Source organism: Oikopleura dioica, chromosome 1 (assembly GCF_907165135.1).
Source record: "Oikopleura dioica chromosome 1, OKI2018_I68_1.0, whole genome shotgun sequence".
In the NCBI taxonomy this organism is placed as follows: Eukaryota; Metazoa; Chordata; class Appendicularia; order Copelata; family Oikopleuridae; genus Oikopleura; species Oikopleura dioica.
Window position 1 is genome coordinate 5,996,357 of NC_137291.1, and position 22,539 is coordinate 6,018,895.

Consider the following 22,539-nt stretch of genomic DNA (forward strand, 5'->3'; position numbering starts at 1 on the left):
AAATGGGCGCAATTTTCAAAATGTATTTTTCAGTGACTGTGATATAAATAAAACAGGAGTGTTAACAAAGTTGTAAAATCAATTGAGGATAACCATATAAAAAGACTCGAAAGAAAAAGCCGCAAGCCGCTTCAGAAGGAGTAAATACTTCGAGAAGCCGCTAGTGGCTTCGAGAAACAAAATTATTGCCGCGCGTAGCGCGGCTTTTCCATTCATTGAGCTCGAAGCCGCAAACGGCTTCTCGATTTTCCGATATTCATGGACAAGTCCTTCTTTTAGACTTTTTTAAACAATTTTTTTAATAAATGACTCATTCCAATTAGGGAAGAATAATTGAAAGATCCTGCGTTTTAGATAATTGACATGTTTTTTGTGCAAATTTCTTTTTGGTAGTATTTTTTTTCAGTGAAGCGCGTGGGTAAATGGTAAAAGGTCTTCGAAAAGCTAAAAGTCGTGGGAGCGCTTGCTCATCGAAGACTGGAGCTCTTCGAGTCGGGCGTCGATCGAGTGGCTGGAATTGGTGGAGATGCGGGCGCGGCTGGAGAACGAGTCGTACGGATTCACGCTCTTGAAATCCTCTGAAATATTTTTATATTTTTTATCCGCGATTTTTTACGCCGCAACGCACCTTTTCGATACTGCGTCTGGATGCTCTTTCTTTCCACCTCCGCCTGCGCTGCCTTTTCCTGCGTATCTCCATGGATTCCTTGTTGTTTTCGGAGCCAGTGGAACTCTTCGTCGGAGAGGCTCAAGACCCAGTTGATTCTTCGTTGATTTTCCGCTTCGAGACGGATTTTTGTGGGGTTGGAATAGTTTTCTTTGAAGCCGTATGGGTCCTCCTCGTCCGTGGTCGAGTCGTTGTAGATTGGGCCCTGGTAAAAAGGGATGAATTTTGAAACAAGAAAAAAGGTATTTTTATCAAATAGTTTTTTTTGAATTCGTCCCTTTTCCGATCGAGTTGGTTCATCCGGTCGCGTGGAAGATCGCGGCCTCTTCGACTTGAAGTTTTGATGAACCGGTGAAATCGCTCTTTTCGTCGTTCGAACATTGCTAATTTCGTGGCGAGTCGCTTTCTCTTTCTTTTTGAAGGTAAAAGGCTGGTCGTATTCTTGGTCGTGCCGTTCGTAGAGAGTAAAGAAGTTGTTTCGTTCTGATTTTTCAAGTTCAAAAACAAAATACTCGGAATTAAAATAAATATGATTAAAATTGAACTGTTCCTTTCTGTGTCAAATCCTTCAAGCCGGGAAAAGCCTTCTCGTCGAAGTCTGTCTTGATTTTTCGTTTTTCCAATGGGATCCTGAACTCAGCCGTTAAATTTCATTTTTACGGCCAAAATAAAAGTACACCCAAAAATCAGTTGATCTGTTAGAAATTCTCAAATCCTGAAATTCGCGCTGTTGCATCAGGTTTACATAAATTTTAACGTAAAAAATAATGCGAAAGATGCCAGAATTATTCAGCGAAAAAAGATTCCGAATTTCAATCGAGTGCTTAGATCGTCATCAAAGAGCCGGCTTAATATTCTTGATTTGATTACAAACTATTGAGTAACATTTTTCAATATAAAAAACCGTTAATTTTCAATGCACCAGTCGAATCTGATACTAAATAATAAAAACGGTATTTGGAAAATGAAAATTTTCATGATTTTCTCGATTCTGAACTTCGTGGCCGCCGATCTAATTTGGTACAACCGAATGAACAACAATGTCTCCTACCACATGATCAGCCGACAGCAGACAAGTTTGTTCTGGATGCGATACGAAAAAATGATGAGAGCATATGCCGCTCGATTCTAAAATTTTATGTCTACTTCCTCTGAAACGGAATAAAGAACAGTGGGTTGCGCAGGTAGTTGACCCTTTGCGATTGCCACTTTGGTTGACCCTTCGCCCGCTCTTTAGGGGGCAACTACCTGCGCAACCCACTGAAAGATAAAAATAAATTCAGTCTAAAATATTCTAATTAGATCACTCTCCCCCCCCGTGCCTAAAATCTCCCTAGGGGGATAACACACAATCTGTGTAGAAAACCTAAGTCAGGGTCTGAAGAGCCAGAAACGCGGCTATTCCATGAAGATCTTTCAGACCCTGACCAGAGTTCTAAATCTGGTGAGCTAATCTAGCTGAGCTAGCTAAGCTAGCTAAGCTGACAGCTACAGCTTAGCTAGCTCAGCAAATTTCGGAAACAGTCAGCTCACAGCTTAGCTAGCTGAGCAGAAATTTTTTAGGCCCTCAGCTTAGCTAGTCTAGCTAGCTTAGACCCCCTAAGCTGACATGATCGAACCATCTCCAAAACCTACGTTTTTTGCGAATTTGTCCCGCAGATTCACACTTATTGGCAATATTTTGAGTCTAGAATCTAGATCTGGCATGGTCGACGGTTAATTTATTTTTACGGTTGTCCCCAGCTATTTTTTTAAACTCAACTAGACACTCCCGGACCCGATCGTTTGGGACACTCAAAAAGGAAGCTGGGTTGAGTCTAAAAATTGCTCGTGCTACTTCATTAACAGTCTTGACCCTTGAATCTTAGATGAAATTTCTGATATATGAACAAGAAAAAGCGATAAGTATAAATTATACTGTATAATGATATCAAATAATTGATATGAACCTATGGATCACATCGACCTTCTCTGAGCCTCAGAGTCTGAGGTCCGTAGAAAAAATACACTATTCCATCGCCGATTCTATTTGAAGAATAACATTCGACATTATATAATTGTAATAATTTTATAACCTCTAACAGACAACTCAATCGATCTCATTTCTAGTGATGCACTTTTTTTTCCCAACTAAGCTGCCTTAAATAAGGTCGATATGCGCGCAAGAATTAAAAAATATCTTGAAGATATTATCTTCTATCTCAGAATGAAATTTTCAGGAAAAAATGGTTTGGGGAGAAGAAAGTATATTATTTGATGCTAATAATATTAATGGATATCTTCTAAAAGCCAACAAGAAGAAAAAATAAGAAAAATAGGAAATAATATCGACAAAAAATACTTTTTTTTACCCAGCTAGACTAGCTAGCTTAGCTAAGCTGAGGCAAAAAAGCACCTCAGCTTAGCTTAGCTAGCTTAGCAATTTTTTGAGAGTGTCAGCTCACAGCTTAGCTAGCTTAGGAGAAATTTTTGAGAGCCTCAGCTTAGCTAGTTTAGCTTAGCTCAAAATTTTCAGAATTTAGAACTCTGACCCTGACTCAAGTTTTCTACATAGATTGACCTGGTCAGCCGCGACCGCCCAGTATTATTCAAGAACCATTTTCAAAAAATGGTAACTGAGAAACTACAGTACTGGCCGACGGCATTTCTCTCTCCCCCGCCCGTGGCATTTTTGCATAAATTCTTCTGAAAAGCCAATATTTGCTTTTCAATGATGTCGCTCCAGAAATTCTTACCGATTTCTGAATCCATTTCTTCTTCTACTGTTTCCCCCGCTCTTCCTGTCACTGTAGCTGTTGCCTCTATTCCACGTCATTTTCCTCCTCAAAACTGGCCACTTTCAAAATCCGTCTTCAATCCGTCTCTTCTCAGATTCTTTCAACTCGAAATAAAATAATTCACGAGCGCTGATTCGCCAGAGCGCGCGGATGACTCATTCTCCGATCCAAATGAAATGAAATCTCGCTCTGGCTAAACTTGACTTTTTGATTTTTCACGAAAGAAAGAAATTTTCCGAAGAAATTTTTTGATCGAGAATAAAAGAGAGTTTTCAGCGAAGATTAAAGAAGAAAAACTCTAGAAAAAAAGGGTCAAGGTGCGTTTTTCGTCGAATTTTGAGAATTCTAGCGTAGAAAACGGCTCCTTTATTCAGTAGTACTTATGATCGGCTATGTTTTTGTGCAAATCTCTTCAAAGAAAAAAAAAATCTTGGCGCTAGAATTAACGATTCAGTTTGATTATTAATTGAAAATTTTGAATAATTATTAATATTATTTCCGAGTTTTTGAGTTCAGTCAATTTGGGAAAGTGTGATTTTAGAATTGTTCTAGCTTGGCCTCATCGAATTCCCGGAATCGAAATTTTTCTCTAGAAGTTAGATAAATTTTTGTGTTCAGAGCAACAATGTTTCATTCTCGCGACAGACTGGAATGGTAAAGAATGGAGCCGACAGAACTGTTTCGCTCCGACTATCACAAGCGATTTGTCCACAAAAGCGAGACTGACTGTAAGTCACACCATTAATTTTAACGTTAACCATTTAATTTTATATTATCGAAATCTATGGGAGTAAAATTGGCTCCCATATTTTGATGTAAAAAATTACCTGTTTTAGGAAATTTTTGACTCAAAAAATGAATTTAACGAAGAGAAACCCTCGTTTTAACCTTACGCCGCCAAACTAAAATTTCACCCCCCGCCGCCAAATGTGCCATATATGGCACATAATCTTTTCCGCCATCTTAGGCCCCTTATAATGGCCGAACCCGAACCTTAACCCAGATCCAAACTCTAACCAAAGCATAAACTCAAACATGAACCCAAACCCAAACCCAGACTAGTGTTCAAAAATGAATAACAGTGTAAGAAACCGAAATGATGATAGAAAGAAAAATGGGTGTTTGAAAGACCTTGTGCCATATATGGCACATTTGGCGGCGTAGGGTTAAGGTATCTCAGTTTTTAAGGGCATCTCTTCGATAAACAACTATAGTTATTTTCAAATATATATTAAATATATATTTTCAAAACCCTATTTTCGAATCGAAAAAAAGAAACCTCTTAGTGAAGGTTCTCAGGCATTGGAACTTTTTGACTCAAGAAAAAAAATATCGAGGAGCTTTCGTTTTAGATATCAAAGAGGAATTCCAGTTTATAACAAAGAAAGGAAATGACTTCAACGTCAAGTACAACGTCAAAGAAGCGACAAAGCGAAAGAACGAGCCTTTCAACCGCTACCGTGATATTTTGGCGTACGATGAAACACGCGTTAAGGTTTTTCCGTTTTGAAAATTTTGAAAAAATTTGACCCGTGTTTTTCAGCTGAAGAAAGTGAGCTACATCAATGCGAACTGGGTCAAGGGTCTCGAGGAGCGAGAGTTTATCGCCACTCAAGGGCCCAAGCCAGAAACTGCCAGGCATTTTTGGGAAATGGTCATTGAGGTAATCAAATTTTGATTAGATTAGATTTTTATTTGTACATCGATAAAAAGACAAGTTATTTTAGAATTTTGGATATTAATAAGAAACTAATGAATTTTTAGCAATTCTAAAGGTTTTTGACACTAGTTAATCGAAAAGCAGCTCTCTGATTGGTTGAGAATCCCCATAAGCCAATAAAAGGCCACCTCATGTCAATTAGTTCAAGAAAGATTGTCTACACTAGAATTAATTTTAGAATTCAGAGAAAAAATGACTGAAATTTTCGATGACTCATCAATTTTTTTCTAGCAAAAAGCGAAAGTCGTGGTTATGTTGTGCAAGCTTCGTGAAATCAACAAGCGAACGGGAATGGTCCGAAACATGTGTTACGATTACTGGCCTTTGGAAGTAAATTCGCCAAAAGTAATCGGTAAAAATTATGAAGACATAGAGGAGAATCTCCAACAAGATCTTTAGACGGAGAGGAAAGTGGACTGCCCTCAATCACGGTGACAGTGACGGAAGAGCAAAAGTGCGAGGGATACACGAAGCGGCAGATCACAGTGACGGACAAGGCCGGCCATCACAGGAAAATCACTCATTTCCAGGTCGTTCAAAACCGCGCTTTCCGGGTTTTAAATCTTCTCTTAGATGACTTCCTGGCCCGATTACGGAGTGCCAGACAGAAGGGATGATGTCTTTCGCCTTATCAACGACTACAGAACTGTTTCCAGTAATGATAAGTATGTTTAACGAATAAAACAGTGTTTGACGAAATTCTAGGGCGCCGATAATCATGCACTGTTCTGCAGGAGTCGGGAGAACAGGAACAATCATCGCCGTCGATCGAGTGATGCAAATGTTTTCCAAAAACTTGTTGAAGAAAAACTTTAACGTGAAAGACTTGGTGATTGAGCTGCGAAAGCAAAGAATGAAGATGGTGCAGGTAAGACCGTGAATAGCCGCTAGAATCACCAAAAATCACTTCAGAGCGAAGAGCAGTACAGATTTCTCTACCCGACTGTCTACCGAATATTTTTCGACTGCGACCCGCCGAAGAACTTTGCCGAAAGCAGCTCGGTCACTCTTCCCAGGACGCCGCAAATGCCACAGAAAAGTATCAAGAGAATCAAAGACACGCCCAGGAATTCGAAGGAACGACCAACGAGCGAACTCCACACGCCCAAAAGAAAAGGTTAGTGTTTGACCTCAAGTGACCTTAGCCCTTGTAAATTGACGTCCAAATTCAGGAAATATGCGCCGAAGCAAAAGCCACGAGCGCCTAGACTTCGATATTACCGACGAGATCATGAGCGAGACGCTGAGAAAAGCAGGCAAAAAACCGCCAAAGCGAACAGCCGGAATTCACCCAGGAAGGAGCGCGCAGCAGCAAAGGCCGGCAGAGACTCGGGAAAAGCAGCGAAAAGAAGAGTTGATTATCAAAACGGATGGGGACTATTCGCTCAGTTCCGTGGAAGATTTGAGCTCGGAGTTGAAGGGTGGTCCTGGGCCGCTGAGACAGCATTCCGTCAAATTGGCCTCCACGCTTCAACCTAAACGTAAGGCGTATAAATACTGAGCTCGGAAACCTGTGCTGGAACCTGAGTCAGGATCCTAGAAGAGGGCTACTTCGCGGCTTTTCTTCACAAAAAGAATAGCTTCACTAGAATTCAGCAAATTGATTGGAAAAATCACAATCGATTCAGGACCCATTCAGGACCCTGCCTCAGGTTTGTATACAGGTCGGCAAGCCCAGATTCAATATTTTGACGCTCATTTTCTTGAATTTGAAAATCAAGCGCTAATAATCCCTTCAGAAAGCCCGAAGATGCTCAAAGACACCCCCAAGTCAAAATCCATCTTCTCGAACATCGGTAATTTCTTCAAGAAGAAGCCTAGTTCCCAGTCTCCGAAAGAAGCGACCAACATTTCGGCAGCATATCGAACTCCTTCGCCCGAACCCTATCTCGGCAACGACCCGCCGCCAAAATCAACAAAGCCGAAATGGATCACGCCCGAAAAGTCGAAATCACGAAGGAAAAAAGCTTCTTGAAGTCAATTTCAGTCGACAGTTACAAATTTCTAGCTTCATTCTTTCTTGACAAATTCCGTTGAAAATTCAAACAAGTAATTCACTATTTTAAACAAAAAAACCTTTCAACTTATTCAAAATTCATCTTTTGTATTCTTTTTCCATCGCGCTTATTTTCGAAGGACCAAAGAACCTCGCTTGTACAGATAACCAACGCGCGTCTCGAGAAATTACAGTAATAAACTTAATAATAAATGACTCATCAAGTTCCCATAAAATAACAAAAATCGCTATCTTGTTCAAATCCATTCTATACCTGCTCCCTTCTTTTTAATAATTCCTTCTTCTTTCTCGATTTCAAAGTTCTCGAACTGTCAAAATCCTTATCAGCAAGAAACTGGCCTTATCAATAAGTTTAGTGAAAATTACCAACCCAAAATGCCTTCATTCAAAAATAGACTCTTTCAAGCTAGATTTAACATTTTTTAAAGTTTTAAGTGCCAAATAATTAATAAAAAATTAATACAGTTTCAGTAGCATCAGATTAGATGCTGGTGAAAGATGAACTTTTACACTCCAGAACTGAACAATTCTTCTACTTTCAAAGCGGCTTGTTCTCTGTCTTTTTCAATATCAATAAACTAACTAAAAGATCAACAAGTAATAAATCGTCATTATGCAGAATTTTATCTTCATGTTGCACTTTCTCGGCGGTTTATGCGCCGTGGAATCCCTTGGGCCTAAGCAGCTGAGCAGTGAGCGCGAGGGTAAAGAAGCACTTTTCTCGAAGTTTCTTCCTGAGATAGCTCTTCATCACGCAAACCCATCGCAAAGACGAAAGAGCAAGAATAATCCCGTCAGATTTTCAAAAGTCGCTCTTTGAGGACTATAACGAGAGGAGCCGCCGGAGGATTATGAACAGGGTACTTGACAAAACGTAAAAGTTGATTTTACTCACTCTCGGAAACTTTTATTTTTTCGTATTCGATCGAGGGTCGAAATAGACCGGTCATGAGCCCAGATTCTACGGAAGAGGCTGTGGAAACCGATTCGTCGAAAAAGATATTGAAAAGCGAGCAACTGGCGAATGTCAAATGCCTTGAATGTAACTGCGTCGGGAGAGTAATGAAAACAATTGATGGAATTGTGCTTTTTCCAAAAAAGGTGAAGAGAACTCTGCTTGACTTGGGTGGAGGAAAATTGATGCCAAATATTAACAAAGCGATGCCAACGGTGAAAATCGCCAACAGAGTAACGAAAAAATTCGTTGAGGGATTCAATCGAGTTGAACCCAGCAACGAACCCAATCGAGATAGCGGTTTCTTCCAAAGAACAATTGAAGGACTCCAACAATTCAGAAAGAGATTCGCTAGCGGAGTAAACAGCGCTAAAGGAGAGAGAAGAATGAAGCTTGTAAAAGTAATGGAGCGTATCAACCGAGAAAAGACAAAAATCCCAGCAAAGGACATTCCGGAGAGATTCACGGGCTTTTTCTCTGATGAGTTCGAGAAAGACAATTTTTGGAAATCAAAGAGACGCTTTTCGATGCAGTAAGTACACCTTGAAAATAGAGGCTTTATTTTTCAAGGCATTTTTATAAAGAAAAGTGGAGCTCTTTAAATCTTTAATTTAAGTGGGAACGCAACGAATCGTCAATTTGCTGTTTACATGTTGTTCGGATGTCTATTTTGGGGGACTGTCGTTGGCATAAGTATCTTTGTTATCATGTTTCAATTTATTCAAGTGATTTTCAGCGAATTACTATTCCATGCTAGCAGCTCGTATTCAACCAAGCTACTTGACGCATGTTTGCCAAGTTGGTTTCAAAAAATGTTTTCTAAAAAACGAAATGGATTACTGCGCACACCTACTTCATGACTGCATTGGGACGGGCAATTTCACTCAACCAGCCGAAGTCATTATTCCAGAAGAAGATAAAGAGGCTCCTCTTACATTTTCAGATAAGGAAAATAAAATCAATCAATTTCGATGCAAGAAGCAGAAATTCTATGCCATGTTTTTGAAAACCCTCATGGAATTCGTAAATAATAATCGATTTACTCTGATTTAAAAAATATGAAAAAGACCGCTATATCTGTCGCCATCTCTGTTCCCCAGAGATGCAAATTTTCAAAATTTTTTGCTTAGCTAAAAAAAGATGAGCTGGGAATAAAATTAAGCTGAAAGATGCTTAGCCTAGCCGGCAGATGACTAATCTGAGATAAGTTTTCCTTGCTAGCTCAGCTATCTTAGCTTAGAAAATTTGCAACTCTGCTGTTCCCAATCTCTTGTATTGGAATCAACGACGAATAAGGCTTTTCCTCCTTGCGATCAAATCTGCTTTGAATTAACCAGATCACATGACTTTGCTGGAGAAGTTTGTCCCTTTGAGAAATACTGCCAAAGAGGTTGTCCTTGTTTATTTTATCAATGCGAAAAAATCGAAAATGAGCAAACGCTCGTTCCTGTTTGGGATTTGAAAAGAGGGAAGATTATTAAAGGAAAGTTGCCTTGTTTGTAAGGGAAAGAGATCTCCTTTAAGAGTTGCTCTGACAACTTTGAAAGCTCCAAAGGAAACCAGAGGAAAGTCAGGGGAAGTTCTTGACTTAAGTATTATTACGAAAAGAATGGACGAGGATAAATTCAATACAGAAGTTCAGGCATTCGAGAAAGTCCCTCGCGTTGCTTCATATCTGAAGTTTCCGATTGCATTTTTTAATTTCCAAGAGAAGAAAGATTCAAATGCTACTTATTTAGAGTAGGGTTGGTCACTTCTTACATGCTTTTTTAAAATGTCATTTAGTAAAAGTCACTCAACCCAGATCAGAAGAAAACGATAATCTCTTTTCTCATGAACGTTTTTGATTGAAATAAGATTCATTTTAAAAATGATAAATAAAATCGTAAAAGTCGACTGGTGCAACTTTTCTCAATGGCGAGCATTACTTGGTCGATGTCAAGGGAAATTTGATGAAGGTCAAGGAAACTGACGGTTCTTCGGTGTTTATAAGAAATCGACTAACAAAAGTGTAAGCTTACGCTCGTTTATAAACAGGCTTATATTTCTTGATCAGAGGCTTTTTTGTTTTCCACTTTGGGTCGTCGATCGGAACTCATCAAATCGAAATACGCAACAAAGAGAATAACAGAAAAGTGTTTCCAGTCGTCGTTATCTGAAAACGGTCAAAACAAGCTGATCTGGTAGTAATACCAATTTTTGAGAATAATTTCATTCTTTTAATCGATTTTTTTGACCCTTTTAAGCCGTCCAACTCAAAAAGACGAGAAATGCTTTTACTATGCTCCCGATTATAATCAAAAGCGCTTCGAAGAAGCCCAGGGCTACATAGCCACCAACCACTTCAACGCGAAAGTGTCTTCAGTTAGCTTCAAAGGAGTCTTCTACCTGATGAGTATTAGACTTGGAGACCCTTACATCAAACTGTCGACCACAATCGCTTTGAACAGGATCAGGAAGGAGGAAGAGATGGAGAAAGGTTGGAAGAAAAGCGATTTCGGAATTCCAACTGAACTGAGGGATGTTAATCCAGTCCATGTGGTCCCCTTGAAACGAGTTATGAATTGCACTCAAGCACATTCAATTCAGTCTGGGACGGGTCCAAACCGACCCGAAGGGGAGGCAATCTCAAATCATTTGAAACATTCAGTACACATTCAATTCAGTCAGGGAGGGGGCCAAGCCGACCCGAAGGGGAGGCCACTCAAGCACATTCAATTCAGTCTGGGACGAGGCCAAACCGACCCGAAGAGGAGGCAATCTCAATTCATTTGAAATATTCAGGGGGGCCCTGAATCAGGGCATATTAAATTCAGTCAGGGAGGGGGCGAAGCCTAACCATTGGGGAGGCCTTTCAAGCACATTCAATTCAGTCAGAGGCGAGGGCCTAGCCGACCCGAAGAATTAGAAACGGGACTAATGACTGACGAATTTTGGACCGAGACCGTCCGCTCTTATTCTAGCGATACAATTATCACTATCAATTACACTTTTATTCAACGCAAAATACCTTATGATTTGTATTTATAAATTTTTGAAATCATTCATGAGCTCGAAACCTTTACTAACTCAAGAAAGATCGATTTAGAGCGACTTCTCTTGATTGTCGTAACAAGAAGCGTTGCTCTTTCAAACACTCTGTACTCGATTTTCTTGGAAGCAGAAGGAAAGTTCCTGACACTCGGTCGCGAGTGGATTGGCTCGCTCGTTAAGTATGAGGAAAAATCGGTTTGCTACTCGAAGATGTTCGCAACTCAAGATTCTTTCTACACAAATCAAGGTGGAGTCATCAACGATGAGTGCGAGTACTTTGTTAGCGGAATACAGGGCGGTCTAATTTGCATTCTTGTAAATAATCTCGAAAATTTGCGAGATTAATCTTCTTTGGAAAAAGATTCTGAGATTAGTCAAGACTGGACTAGTTTCGAGATTAATCTTTTTAGCGAGGGTCGCGTGGCTCGGGGGAAAAATTTGGGTGGCGCTGGCGAGCTGTGAGCAGTGCGAGGCGGCGCGGACAAAATTTCAAGCTGCGCTCCAAGCATGTTTGAGTTTCATTTTTCTCTCGCGCCCTCGGCCATTGGTCCACCAATCACAGCGCGCGTTTCAAGATTATTTGAAATAATCTCGGAACTATTTCAAAAATTTCCCGAATTAATCTTTTTTATTCAAACAGACTAATCTCGCGTCGAGATTAATCCTATAAGAATAAATGAATAGTCTTCGGAAAAAAGACTATTTACAAGAATGCAAATTAGACCGCCCTGGCGGAATACTTAACGACGAAAGAATCTTTATTCAAAATTATGTTTTCGATTCTTTATTCAAAGTACAGTTCAATTTCGGAAGGGATTTTCATTTTCAACTGTAGATTGTGTTCTGCTGATAACAGTTATGGTAAATCCCGCAAAAAGACTTAATCGAGGTTGAATTCGTCCAGCACAAAGCCCAGCATAAAATGCAAGTGACAAGCAATCCATTTTTCGCTTTTCACGATGACGTTTTCCCTGCTTTCGCAAAGAATGTAGTCTCGCAGTCTCTATTCCCTCGACCAAGCTTTTATCACAGAACAATCATCCCGAATAAGTCATTTTCATCAATAGCAGAATTGAAACATATTTCTACTGTGGAGATAGAATTGAATGGAACAGACAGTTTTGAACTCGACATTGATTTTCAGCAAAACTCACGAGGATCGAGAATTCTTCAATTTAATTTTTTGATGAATCAACTCTTTTGAGTTTTGGAATTTTCCGAAATGGCTCCTTGTGGATAGACTCTGATTACTTCGAGGGACCGTTAATGTTTCATTCAAAACTCGAAAAACTACAAAAACTGGCATTTCATTTCAATTCATCAGACTCGGTCGAAGCATCTCTTTTTCAAATCTTCAAGGACCAGTTATTTTAAGACCGAATTTTTATTCCACATCCGAATTAACTCAAATAAGAATTCAAAAAGGGAAGCAGACTCAACGACAGAGACAACGGGTCTTGAAAACATAAAGAACAAAAAAGTGCGAATTTTCAAATTAGAGAATTCGACAAAAATGAAGAATTTTATTTACACTACTCAATACGAAAAAACGACACTATTGGTGATGGGCAGAATCTTGGACAAAGCCTTTTCAGTTGCCTTAGACGGATCAACGAAAAAGGCGGTATCGATCGCGGCGCCAGATAGCAACTATCTTGAACAGAGCGTTCATGCTGTCCAGAGTTGCAAATTTGCTGAGCTGAGTGAGTTGAGCTGGCTGAGTGAGCTGAGCAGTCGCTCAGCTCACTGATTTTCGAAAATGAATTTATCTGCTCAGCTCAGCTCAGTTCAGACAATTATCACTCAGCTCAGCTCAGCTCAGCTCAATGATTTACCACAATTTCACTACTAAAAAACATTAAAAAACAGCTCAACCAAGCTCACTCAGCTCAGCTCAGCTCTAATTAGTATCTGCTCAGCTCAGCTCAGCTCAACTACCTTAAAAAAGGTCTGCTCAGCTCAGAGAATTTCTCACTCAGGGCAGCTCAGCTCAGCTCAGCAAAAATAAAGCCAAATTTGCAACTCTGATGCGGTCGTCAAGAATGAGCTCTTTATCTTCGGTGGATGGCCGGATGGACAAAAAGTATAAGAATTAGAATATTTCTTAATAATTGGGTTAAGATCGCGAAATTAGAAGGATGCGAATGGAAACAGATAAGGGCAAAATTAATCCACCCGGTTTCTTTTATGTCGGCTGCTGTCTCGTTCAAAAAGGGCAGAAACGCATTAATTTGTTTTCCCAACTACTGGAACTCGGAGAAAAAGTGCGAGGTTTTTGATTCAAAAGCTACCGCGATGACTTACGAAACAAGATTCCTACATCGTGGTGGCAGACTCGGTCTCTACAGGGAAAAACCGACAACTGTTGGGAGTCTCGATCAACGTGATGAACAGAACAAAGTCGAGACTTTAAATTCGCTTGGCTGGTCAAATTTGAGTGATTTTCCAGAAAGGTATTAAAATACCTTATTAAAAAGAAATGGGCTTGAAAGTCGATTGATTTAGGCAAAATAGTAAAAACGAGATTATATCCCCTAACTGTAAAGATTCAAACATTGTTACTAACAATTTGTTAGGTATACAGCGTACCATGTTTTGATGGGTCTTCCAAGTGGAAATCTTATTCTTGCTGGAGGTATTAATGAGAATGGGTCCAAATCGGCAATTTGGCTTCTTGAGAATAATTGTTGGAAAAAAATCGGCGATCTTGAAAACGTTTGTTTCAGAATGTTTAAAAAAATTTTTGATTTTAATTAAGGCTGACGATTCTGGGTCTGCAATTATCATCAAAAATTCAATTTTTTTCGTATCTGGCTACGAAAGTCGCGTGATCGAACGGTTTGATTTGGAAGAAGATCAGTTGATCAATCGACAAGTCATCGGAAACACTCTTCTAAGTCCTCTTCCTGTTCTTTTTGAAGTTCCTGCTGATTTTTGCGTCTCTCGATGTGATCCTTACTGCTTTCAATTCGTTTGGCAGAAATAATAGAAACAAAATCGAATATTTCGCCGAAAAAGTGAAATCTTTTATTAATTTTCACTTGAATTAATATTTTATATTGCTTTATTCAGGCTCAAATTTATTCACAATATTCAGGAAGTTAGATTTACAGAGAAAAATCTTATTAACAGTCATTAGGATTTACGGTCAAAGGACGTTTCGCTGAAAGAGCATCGTTTTGTGTGCTTTCCGTTTTCAGTGCTTGAGGATTATTTGGCATCCTGAATTTGATCATAATTTATGATAATTTTATGATTCATAAAATCAAAAATAGATATTAAATATAAAGAAAAAACAATTGAACTTACGAATGCCAAGAAGGAGAAAGAACAATATCAGCAACCTCAGGGTGTCTTGATCTCAAATGGCTCTTCCAGAGATCTTTCCTTCCGTATCTTTTCGAGCAGATCGGGCATCGGAATCTTCTCAGCTCTGGGTAGTGCTTGGGCAAGTGAACGATGATGTTGGATCTGTAGGGGGTGGAGTAGCCGCAAACGGAGCAGAGGTACTTTTTCACGCTCTCGGACCAGATGTATTTGTCCCGGAAGACTGCTTCGCCCTCACGTGGCTAGAAAAGAGGGTTGAGAAGGGAAATGAGGGAATGCAATTTACCAGGCCGATGTCTGAGTGGGTGAGGCCGGCGAAAGAAGAAGGTGGAACTTGTGGAAATCGAGGTTGAGCGTTGTTTCCCAGGAGAGCCAATGGATTCTAAAGGAAAGATAAGGAAAATGAGAAGCTGAGATTCCTTCTTGTAAAAAAATGAATTTCTTACGGGAGGAATTCCAAGAGGCATTGGCAATCTCTGCGCGGGAGTAGGCTGGTTGAAAGGAGCGGCGCCGCCGAGTCCACTCAAAATTCGTTTCTGCTCTTCTTCGAGCAACTTTCGCCGCTGGATCGCCGCTTGAAGAATTTGATTTTGAATGCTTTGAATCAGCGCGTTTGGGTGAAGAGAACTCGGAGCTGACACTGGGGGAGGTTGGAAAGCGCCGCCGGGTGGGAAGGGAAAGGCAGTTGGTTGCGAGGCAGTGGGGCAGTTTTCTGTGCAGATTTCTTCGGCTACGGATTCGATGATTTTTTTGAAGAAAAGAGTTTTTGATTTACCTTTTTCGGAAGAAGATTCATTCAAGGCTATTTCTTCTTCTTCTTTTTGTTCATCGACGGACAAGTCAATTTCTGGTTCTTCCGGAAGAACGGTTTTCGGAAGCTTTTCTGTCGGAGAACTGGTGCCGGAATCGTTTGAAAAAGCTTTCTTAGCGGGAGGTTCGGCAGTTTCGGAGTCTTCTGGGGCGTCAGGACTTTTTGGCGTTTCTGGTCGGGCACGTTTTAGCGCTGTCTTTTCTGGCTCTTCTGATTGCTCTTCTTTCTAAAAAAAAGAATTATTTTTGAAGACTTTTTCTAAAGAATTTTTTAAGAAAGTAAGAGTTGTATTGTATTTTCCGCTGTTTGATTTTATCAAAAGAAATTCTGCAATTTGATTGGCAGAAAAGCCTTTTTTGATGATTTTGATTGGTCGAAAATTGATTTAAGCCTTCTCTACTTACCTTTTTCTTGAGTATGAAACTCAATAATCCAGGACTTTGAGTCACTAGTTTTTCTCTTCTCCACTAAGTTTCTGCACCTCTAGAAGATCTTCGGCGGGAACGTCTGTTGGCCAAAAAAGCGTGAAGTGAATCCCAATTCCCGGATTTTTCTGAAGTGACCAAAGAGCAGATCCGGAAATGGCATTTTCTAGCAGCGCGGATTTCGCTTCTTGCGGAACTAGACTGTCCAAGCTCTAAAAATACAGTTCAACAATGCTCCGAAAGAGTATAAAAATCAACTCTCTGAGTCCTTTTACAAAGAGCCAGCTTCTGGGGCCGAAAAACTAGCCAAGTCAATAGGATCCCATTTGTGTATTCGATACTGGCGCACGCTCCCCCACTCGCTATTTTTTACTAAGCACGTGACACAGCTGCACTTGAATGAATGTAGTTAGTTGACGATTTTTAGGTTATTTTTTCTTTTACGAATGTTTTTATAAAGAAAAAATTTTGTTTAGGAAAATTAAAATTGATAAATCAATAATTTTATTGCAAAAAAATACATTGGAAAAAGTATTAAGTATTATATTTTTAAATAATCATAAATTAAAATTATAGAAATAATTAGTAATCGTAATTTTAATTGAAAAGTCCTGCTAATGATTGTTTTTGGGCTTCAAGAAACAGTCTGCAAAAACCTTTTTATATGCAAAAAATTCGAAGAATCTTATCCTCGAATCCAATAAGATTTTAGCCAGCTGTTGTCAGGAAGATCTGTCATAATGATAAACATCAGCTGGCGGAGCATATGGTCAAAAAGCGAATATAAATACTCGACTTTCCTGCAATCGGTCACAAAGAATATAAAATGACTGCTTAAGTTCGAACAATGTATAGAGTCGCGCCAACGTTCAGAAATTCTTTAAAGATTTTAGCCTTCTGCAAAAGATAATAAACTGAAAAATTATGAGATTCAAAGTTGTTGTTTAAAAAAATACTGTTTACGGGGTCCCATTTGGCTCAAATTTAGGGTTACTCCTATTTTCTGTAGATTTTTTTCTGGACCTATTTTTCAAACCGATTTTAATGGTGTTAGAATAATAATTAAGGGCTTCTGACTCGAGCAAAAGAAAGCCCGGTTCCCTGGCCGGGTCTTTGCCAGGGTTTGGGGGGATGGAAGGCCCCCGACGCCCTGAAAAATCGATTTGAAAAATAGGTCCAGAAAAAAATCTACAGAAATAGGAGCAGCTTAAATTAAGGGTAATTACTTGACTCCGAAAATTATATATACAAAAAACGATTCTGAAAAAAAAGAATGAAAAAACCAAATGGCCCGGAAGCGGCTTCCTGGAGACGGAGTAAACATATTTATAGAGTATTCGACCAAAAGTATTTGGCGCAAGAATCCGGAAGTGGCGGCGCGCGGATTAAGGGATTGACAACATTCACTCTGACTCGTAATCATTTGTATACAAGTATTGAGCAAAAATATATATATACTAGGGCCTCTGCTCGTTCAAGGGGAATTACTTTGTCATTTCGTTTTTCTTTCGTTATTTTCTGTTTCAAAAGTTCTTACTGTAATAGCCAAAGTTCTCATTGGGCTTCTAGTACACTAATGAATGATAGAATCGTCTTCAAATTTCATTTCCGAGCCGTAAAATCATGTTTCTAGCGCTTTTTATTCACAAAAAAAGCGCGCGGCAGGCAAAGTATACTCAGAAAAAGTATTCGCGTATACGCAAAACAGCGCCACCTATGGCGTCGCTTGCTGAGCCAATCTGCTTCAGAGAGCTGATCAATCTTGGTTTTCAAGCAAGAACTTGTGTTCTTTCTACAGCTGCTGTCACTAGGCACATCGTTCGGTAGCACCACGTGATTTATTCGCAACTAAGCGAAAAACATGGGGCAAGTTTAGAAGTTTCATCATTCTTTCTCAAGAAAACTAGAAAACCAAGGAAAAATATGCTGACTCGATAGTTTTTGTAAACTTGAAAATAACGGCTTATCAAATTTTTTGGTCAAAAAAAAACGTCCAGAGGCTTTTGATTGGTTAGAAACCTTACTAAAATAAAAAAAGAAGGTTTCTTTCTGAAAAAAGTGAGTCTGAATTTTGATTATGATTGATAAAAATTGTTTTCTATCAAAAATATATTATTACCTGATGTGCGGATGCGCAAGCCATTGAATACTGCTAAATTTGATCGTCAGTGGCTGTTACTTTTACAATCCAATCTCAATCTCTTGAAAAAAAAATGAAATCGTCAGTTTTGAAAAAAATGATAATCTTGTAATAATTATGAATTGTATTTTGTTTAGATATCGGCGAAGTAGCAATCCGATGCAAGAGTACCCAGCGCGTACGTCTGCCGAGCGCGAGGGCGCTAGCGAGTCGAATCGTGAAAAATAATTTTATTTTATAGCGCGGCGAAAAAAGAGCGCCACCGAGGTGTTAACTCGCGGTTTTTGAACACTTCCGGTTCTTTTTTTTTATAATTTTTTTTTTATAAAAATTTCAAAAAAGTAATTATTAAAAAATTGATTCAAATCATGGCAAAAATTAATACGAAATAACGATTATTTTCAATTAAATTTTTGGTAAAAAGGCTCAAATTTGAGCTAGAAATAATGGAACTAAGAGTTAATATAGTGTAGATGGCAGGATAATTTTATGGTACAATTGTTAAGAAAAAAATAATTGAAAAAATTCAAATTCTCGAGAAAAAGTGAATTTTTATGGTTTCTTTCTGGAAGAAATTATATTTTGAAAATGAGGACTTTTCGCCAGCCAAAATACTCGAAACTCGAAAAACACTTGATTGCATTGAAAAATTAAGGGAGAATTAAAGACTTGTAAGCCGCAGCTGAGTGGCTAAATAAGGAACCGCTGGAGAATGTATTTTCCGCGTGTTTGGCCAAAACAAGGGCCCCTTTGTTATTCAATTTGGGAGTTGGGGCGCGAGGCGATTTTGAATTTTCTCAACCTTTGGTCCGGAAATGAAACATGGGAAGGTCACCTAAGGGCGCCTTCTTAACAGTTTAAAGACGATTCAAGACAGTCCAAGTCTGAACAAAGATCAAAAGCAAACTGGGCTAGGGGACCTAATCCTAAACCTGAGTCAGGGTCCAAGAAGAGCTATAATAAAACGCCCCGTAGCGGCTTAAGGGGGTGGTGGTCGAGAAAATTTTTTTTCGATTTTTTAAAATTCTGATATTATTTTTAGATTCCTTGATAAAAAAGGAGTATTTTTGGTCTCTAGCTTTTTTGATTAAACCAACTTTATTAAAGAAAATTTACGATTTTATGCTTTGAAATCGCCATTTTCGGAAATTCTAAAACGCGTTTTTCGCACTTAAACCAATTAAAAATTGATTTTTTACTGCAAGATTATGTTTCTCGATCATATTTTTATTATAAAAATCTAAAAAAATACGATTACTGTTATGTTTTCGAAAGTTTCATTTAAAAATGAATGAAAATGGCGATTTTTCAGGCTCCCAGCATTTTTGATTCAATTACGAACTTTTTCCTAAAAGCTTACACTTGAAAATCTCCACGCGCCCACATCCGTAAGGGTCTATTCTATCATCATATGAGGTTTGATCTTTGAAAAAAAAGTTATTTTGCCCGGAATCTTGGATTGAAGTAGGGTCCACTTTCATAAATTTTTTCTCAGTTTTTTCAAAAAAAAAAAAAATTTTTTCTCCACGCGCCCACATTCTTTCAACGTTTATCTTTAACCCTAGAAAATATAGATTTTCTTGTCCCTTTCGGTTTTTTCTCAATCATGGTTTGAAAAATCTTAATTCTCGACCACCACCCCCTTAATTTGAATCTAGCCACAACGCGGCTTCACCAGAATAAAAGTCTGAATTTACTTTTAATTCTTGATAAAGCCGCTTTGCGGCTAGGTTTACAAAAAAGCCGCTACGCGGCTTTCAATCAAAGCTCGTTTAAGACCCTGACTCAGGGTCCAACACAAGTCACCGAGCTCAGAAAGCAGAGTCAAATTTTATTTTAGATAAGAACGAACGAAACTGTAATTTTGATAAGAAGCGAAAAGAAAAAGTTCAGAGGCTGTCGCGCTTATTTAGGAAGTATTTTGTGTTCGAGAGGACCATTAGAGAATCTTATCTAATTTCCATAAATGGCGCAAAGTGGCTAAATCAAACATAATTATTTGTGTGTATCAGATAGTATCCTACAACAGTGTTTCCTGATAAGCGCTATTCTTGTCTCCCGCCGTGTTGAGACGCAAAATAATAATTTTAATCACCGCATAATTTACTTGAAAAAGTATCACTTGACAAATGAGATTTTTTCTTTTCCGTTGTAAGTATCCTTAATTAAAGTCTTTTCGACTAATTGGCTTGTTTATCAAAAAAGAGCTAGACAATTTATTGAGCAATGAGATCATCAGTTCGACAATAAAATCCGATTATTTTTACAAAATTTTGGAAAATTTGTTGACCAATCAGATCATCGTATGAAGATACATTAAAATCACTTCTTCGGACTAAAATCCTGACCCCAATGTTTTTCGTTCTTGTCTTGTAGCGCAGGTTCTGGGGAGTCGAATGGTATAATTTTTATGGGTCGGTTTTACTTTATTATATCGGTTTCTAGAGCTAAAAGTACGTGAAAATAACAAGTACTGAAGCCTCAGAACTCTGAAACTTTCTTTATAAAGTATAGTGATTTTCGGCTCTTTCGAAAGCGCAGCTCAAACTATGGTTGGGCAGACTGGTAGGCCAATCAGATTTCGGAAAACGAATTTTTCATTGAGCATCTTCCCGGATTTCGACCCCAATTTCGATGATTTACCGACAATTTTGGACCAGTCATCATATGTCTAGTCGACTATTTTGGAAAAGAACATTGATCAAAACCTTACCAAGGGAAATATTTTTCAATCGGCGCAAAAGAGTTAAAACAAACACATTTATCCATCAATCTAATTACTCTTTGTCCACACAACTGGTCTTGATGGCCGATTTCCAAGATTGAAATCACACTCTTGGAATAGTGCGGTTTTGGGCAACAGATTAGGACACCGTCCGAATGTATGTAAAGTAAATATAAAATATACTCTCGAATGGGCGCCACGACGCGCTCTATTTATTTCCAGTCGACGCTTCCATCGTATAAATTCGGAACGGCGCGATTATTTATAAAGTCACACTTTTCTCTGACCTTCTCGGATTAGCCAGATTTTCTCGGCGGTTTTTAAAAGGGATGATGACTAAAATTTATTTCCCGGAAAATTAACTCCTCGACGAAATTTTGATTCCGGCAAAAATTGAATAATTTACGCGCTTTGGTTAAGGGAGTTTCCGTCACAAATTGTCATTTTCCTCGCTTTGATTCTCGAATATTTAGTATACTGACACCCTTATTTTCTTTTTTCTATGGTTAGTTGAGACCCTTAGGGTTAATTTTTTAGTGTCAAAATTTTTGATTTCGAAAATTTTTTTCACAAAAATTTCCATCAAAGACAGCTGATTTCATCAAAATGGGCAAAAATTTTTGACAACACTCGCTGGTAAAAGATTTGCAAATGCACAATTGTAGCTTTCGAAATTACGAGAAGTCGACTTTTATCGCGAATAAGTTCCGCATTCGCCAAATTTTGTTGGCTTCACAAATCCTTATCGGTGGAGCAAGCAGACGCAGGGCAATACATCGGGAGGGCCGATAAGTGGCCGAGGTGTGATATCCGAGAGGCTAATACGAGCGATTACCGACCCCGTATCCTGCTGAAAACACTTGAATGTACTTATAAATGCACCTTATCGAGCTATTTAGAACTTTTTCTGCCGTGGAAAATAGACAGCAGTGACCTTCGAAGAAACGGAGTGGAGACATCTGTGTATTTATACATCATCAAAAACATGCCGGATACGCTTCTTTTCTTCTCCCCAGCCAAAACTTTAAAGAAGTGAAAACGAGACAAATTCAATTAAAAATGACAATTTCCGAATAAACTCGATAAGTATTTACCCGAGACAGACTTGTGTTACAAAAGAAGAATCTTGTTTACTGAAGTTATTAAAGCCTTCTGAAAAGGGCGGTTCCATCAATTGGTTGTAGAAAGAGAACCCGAGAATCCTGACATGATCCTTCTTTGTCTTCTTTTCTATCGCTACGTTCTTGCAGAGGGTGATGCGAAGGGTAGTATTTGCTCGGTAGGATTCAAATGCGAAGACTTCTGTGAACGACCAGCGCTTTCGAGAAAATCGGATAAATGCAGAGATGAAGGTTGGTTAAAATTAAAACTATGGAAACTCGAATTCAATGGATAAGGCGTCGAGAAATTCAAAGTTTGCAACGCTGAGTGTAGCAGCTTTGCTTGCACTCTCGGATGCAGACAAAAATTGACGGAGAAAATCGCACTGTGCCCGTGCGCTTATCAAGCTTATGAAACGTTGATGAATTCAACTGTTGCTTTGGAAAGAGGATGGAGCGATGCAACAACGCCTTATCAAACTGTTATTGATCATTTGAAAGACATTCGTTTGTCAAATATTGATATTATGATTGAGAAAGACAAAAATACTTTCTTGGAAGGGGAGCTTATTAAGATAATAAGCAACGTAACGGTATTTCTTGAAAATAGTATATTTTTCGAACCCTGAATTTAGTCCCAGAATCTTGTTATAGAAAAAATGCAATCTGAAATGGAACAGACAAAAAAACTTTTAGAAAATCAACTGTCGTATATAGCGGCAAATACATCTGTTTGTAGACAATCATCGAATCTGATTTTTAATTTTTTTAGGTCCATTCAGATGCCTTTGAGAGTTTGAAACTAGATGTTGAGCAGACGAAAAAGATGCTTGAAAATGAAG

At 38.8% G+C, this 22,539-nt stretch overlaps 2 protein-coding genes and 1 long non-coding RNA gene across 3 annotated transcripts; 1 reads left to right on the forward strand and 2 right to left on the reverse strand.

Moving 5' to 3' along the window:
• Positions 1-14: 14 nt before the first annotated feature.
• On the reverse strand, positions 15-3,597 carry LOC145695953 (uncharacterized). The gene is made up of 4 exons (XM_081773006.1): positions 3,403-3,597; positions 1,218-1,297; positions 629-1,150; positions 15-578 (listed from the first exon to the last, which is right to left on the reverse strand). The coding sequence occupies exons 1-4, from the start codon at positions 3,480-3,482 to the stop codon at positions 445-447; spliced, it is 816 nt and encodes a 271-aa protein (XP_081629132.1). The 5' UTR covers positions 3,483-3,597; the 3' UTR covers positions 15-444.
• A 1-nt stretch (position 3,598) lies between these two features.
• Positions 3,599-7,769, forward strand: LOC145695948 (tyrosine-protein phosphatase non-receptor type 1-like). The gene is made up of 11 exons (XM_081773001.1): positions 3,599-3,761; positions 4,063-4,172; positions 4,797-4,939; positions 4,988-5,107; positions 5,396-5,516; positions 5,564-5,694; positions 5,738-5,829; positions 5,870-6,032; positions 6,077-6,281; positions 6,337-6,645; positions 6,904-7,769. The coding sequence occupies exons 2-11, from the start codon at positions 4,106-4,108 to the stop codon at positions 7,137-7,139; spliced, it is 1,587 nt and encodes a 528-aa protein (XP_081629127.1). The 5' UTR covers positions 3,599-3,761; positions 4,063-4,105; the 3' UTR covers positions 7,140-7,769.
• Positions 7,770-15,436: 7,667 nt separating this feature from the next.
• LOC145695959 (uncharacterized) lies at positions 15,437-18,011 on the reverse strand. Its single transcript, XR_014133785.1, has 3 exons — positions 17,852-18,011; positions 15,712-15,944; positions 15,437-15,533 (listed from the first exon to the last, which is right to left on the reverse strand). It is a non-coding gene; the product is annotated as an uncharacterized LOC145695959 (long non-coding RNA).
• Positions 18,012-22,539: the final 4,528 nt, after the last annotated feature.

Coding starts and splice junctions, on each gene's coding strand:
- LOC145695948 (XM_081773001.1), top strand. CDS start 4,106: ATGGAGCCGACAGAACTGTTTCGCTCCGACTATCACAAGCGATTTGTC. Junction 5,108..5,395: donor TTTGGGAAATGGTCATTGAG/GTAATCAAATTT, acceptor ATTTTTTTCTAG/CAAAAAGCGAAAGTCGTGGT. Junction 5,517..5,563: donor AAATTCGCCAAAAGTAATCG/GTAAAAATTATG, acceptor CAAGATCTTTAG/ACGGAGAGGAAAGTGGACTG.
- LOC145695953 (XM_081773006.1), bottom strand. CDS start 3,482: ATGACGTGGAATAGAGGCAACAGCTACAGTGACAGGAAGAGCGGGGGA. Junction 1,151..1,217: donor GAAGGATTTGACACAGAAAG/GAACAGTTCAAT, acceptor TTGAAAAATCAG/AACGAAACAACTTCTTTACT. Junction 579..628: donor CCAGACGCAGTATCGAAAAG/GTGCGTTGCGGC, acceptor AAAATATTTCAG/AGGATTTCAAGAGCGTGAAT.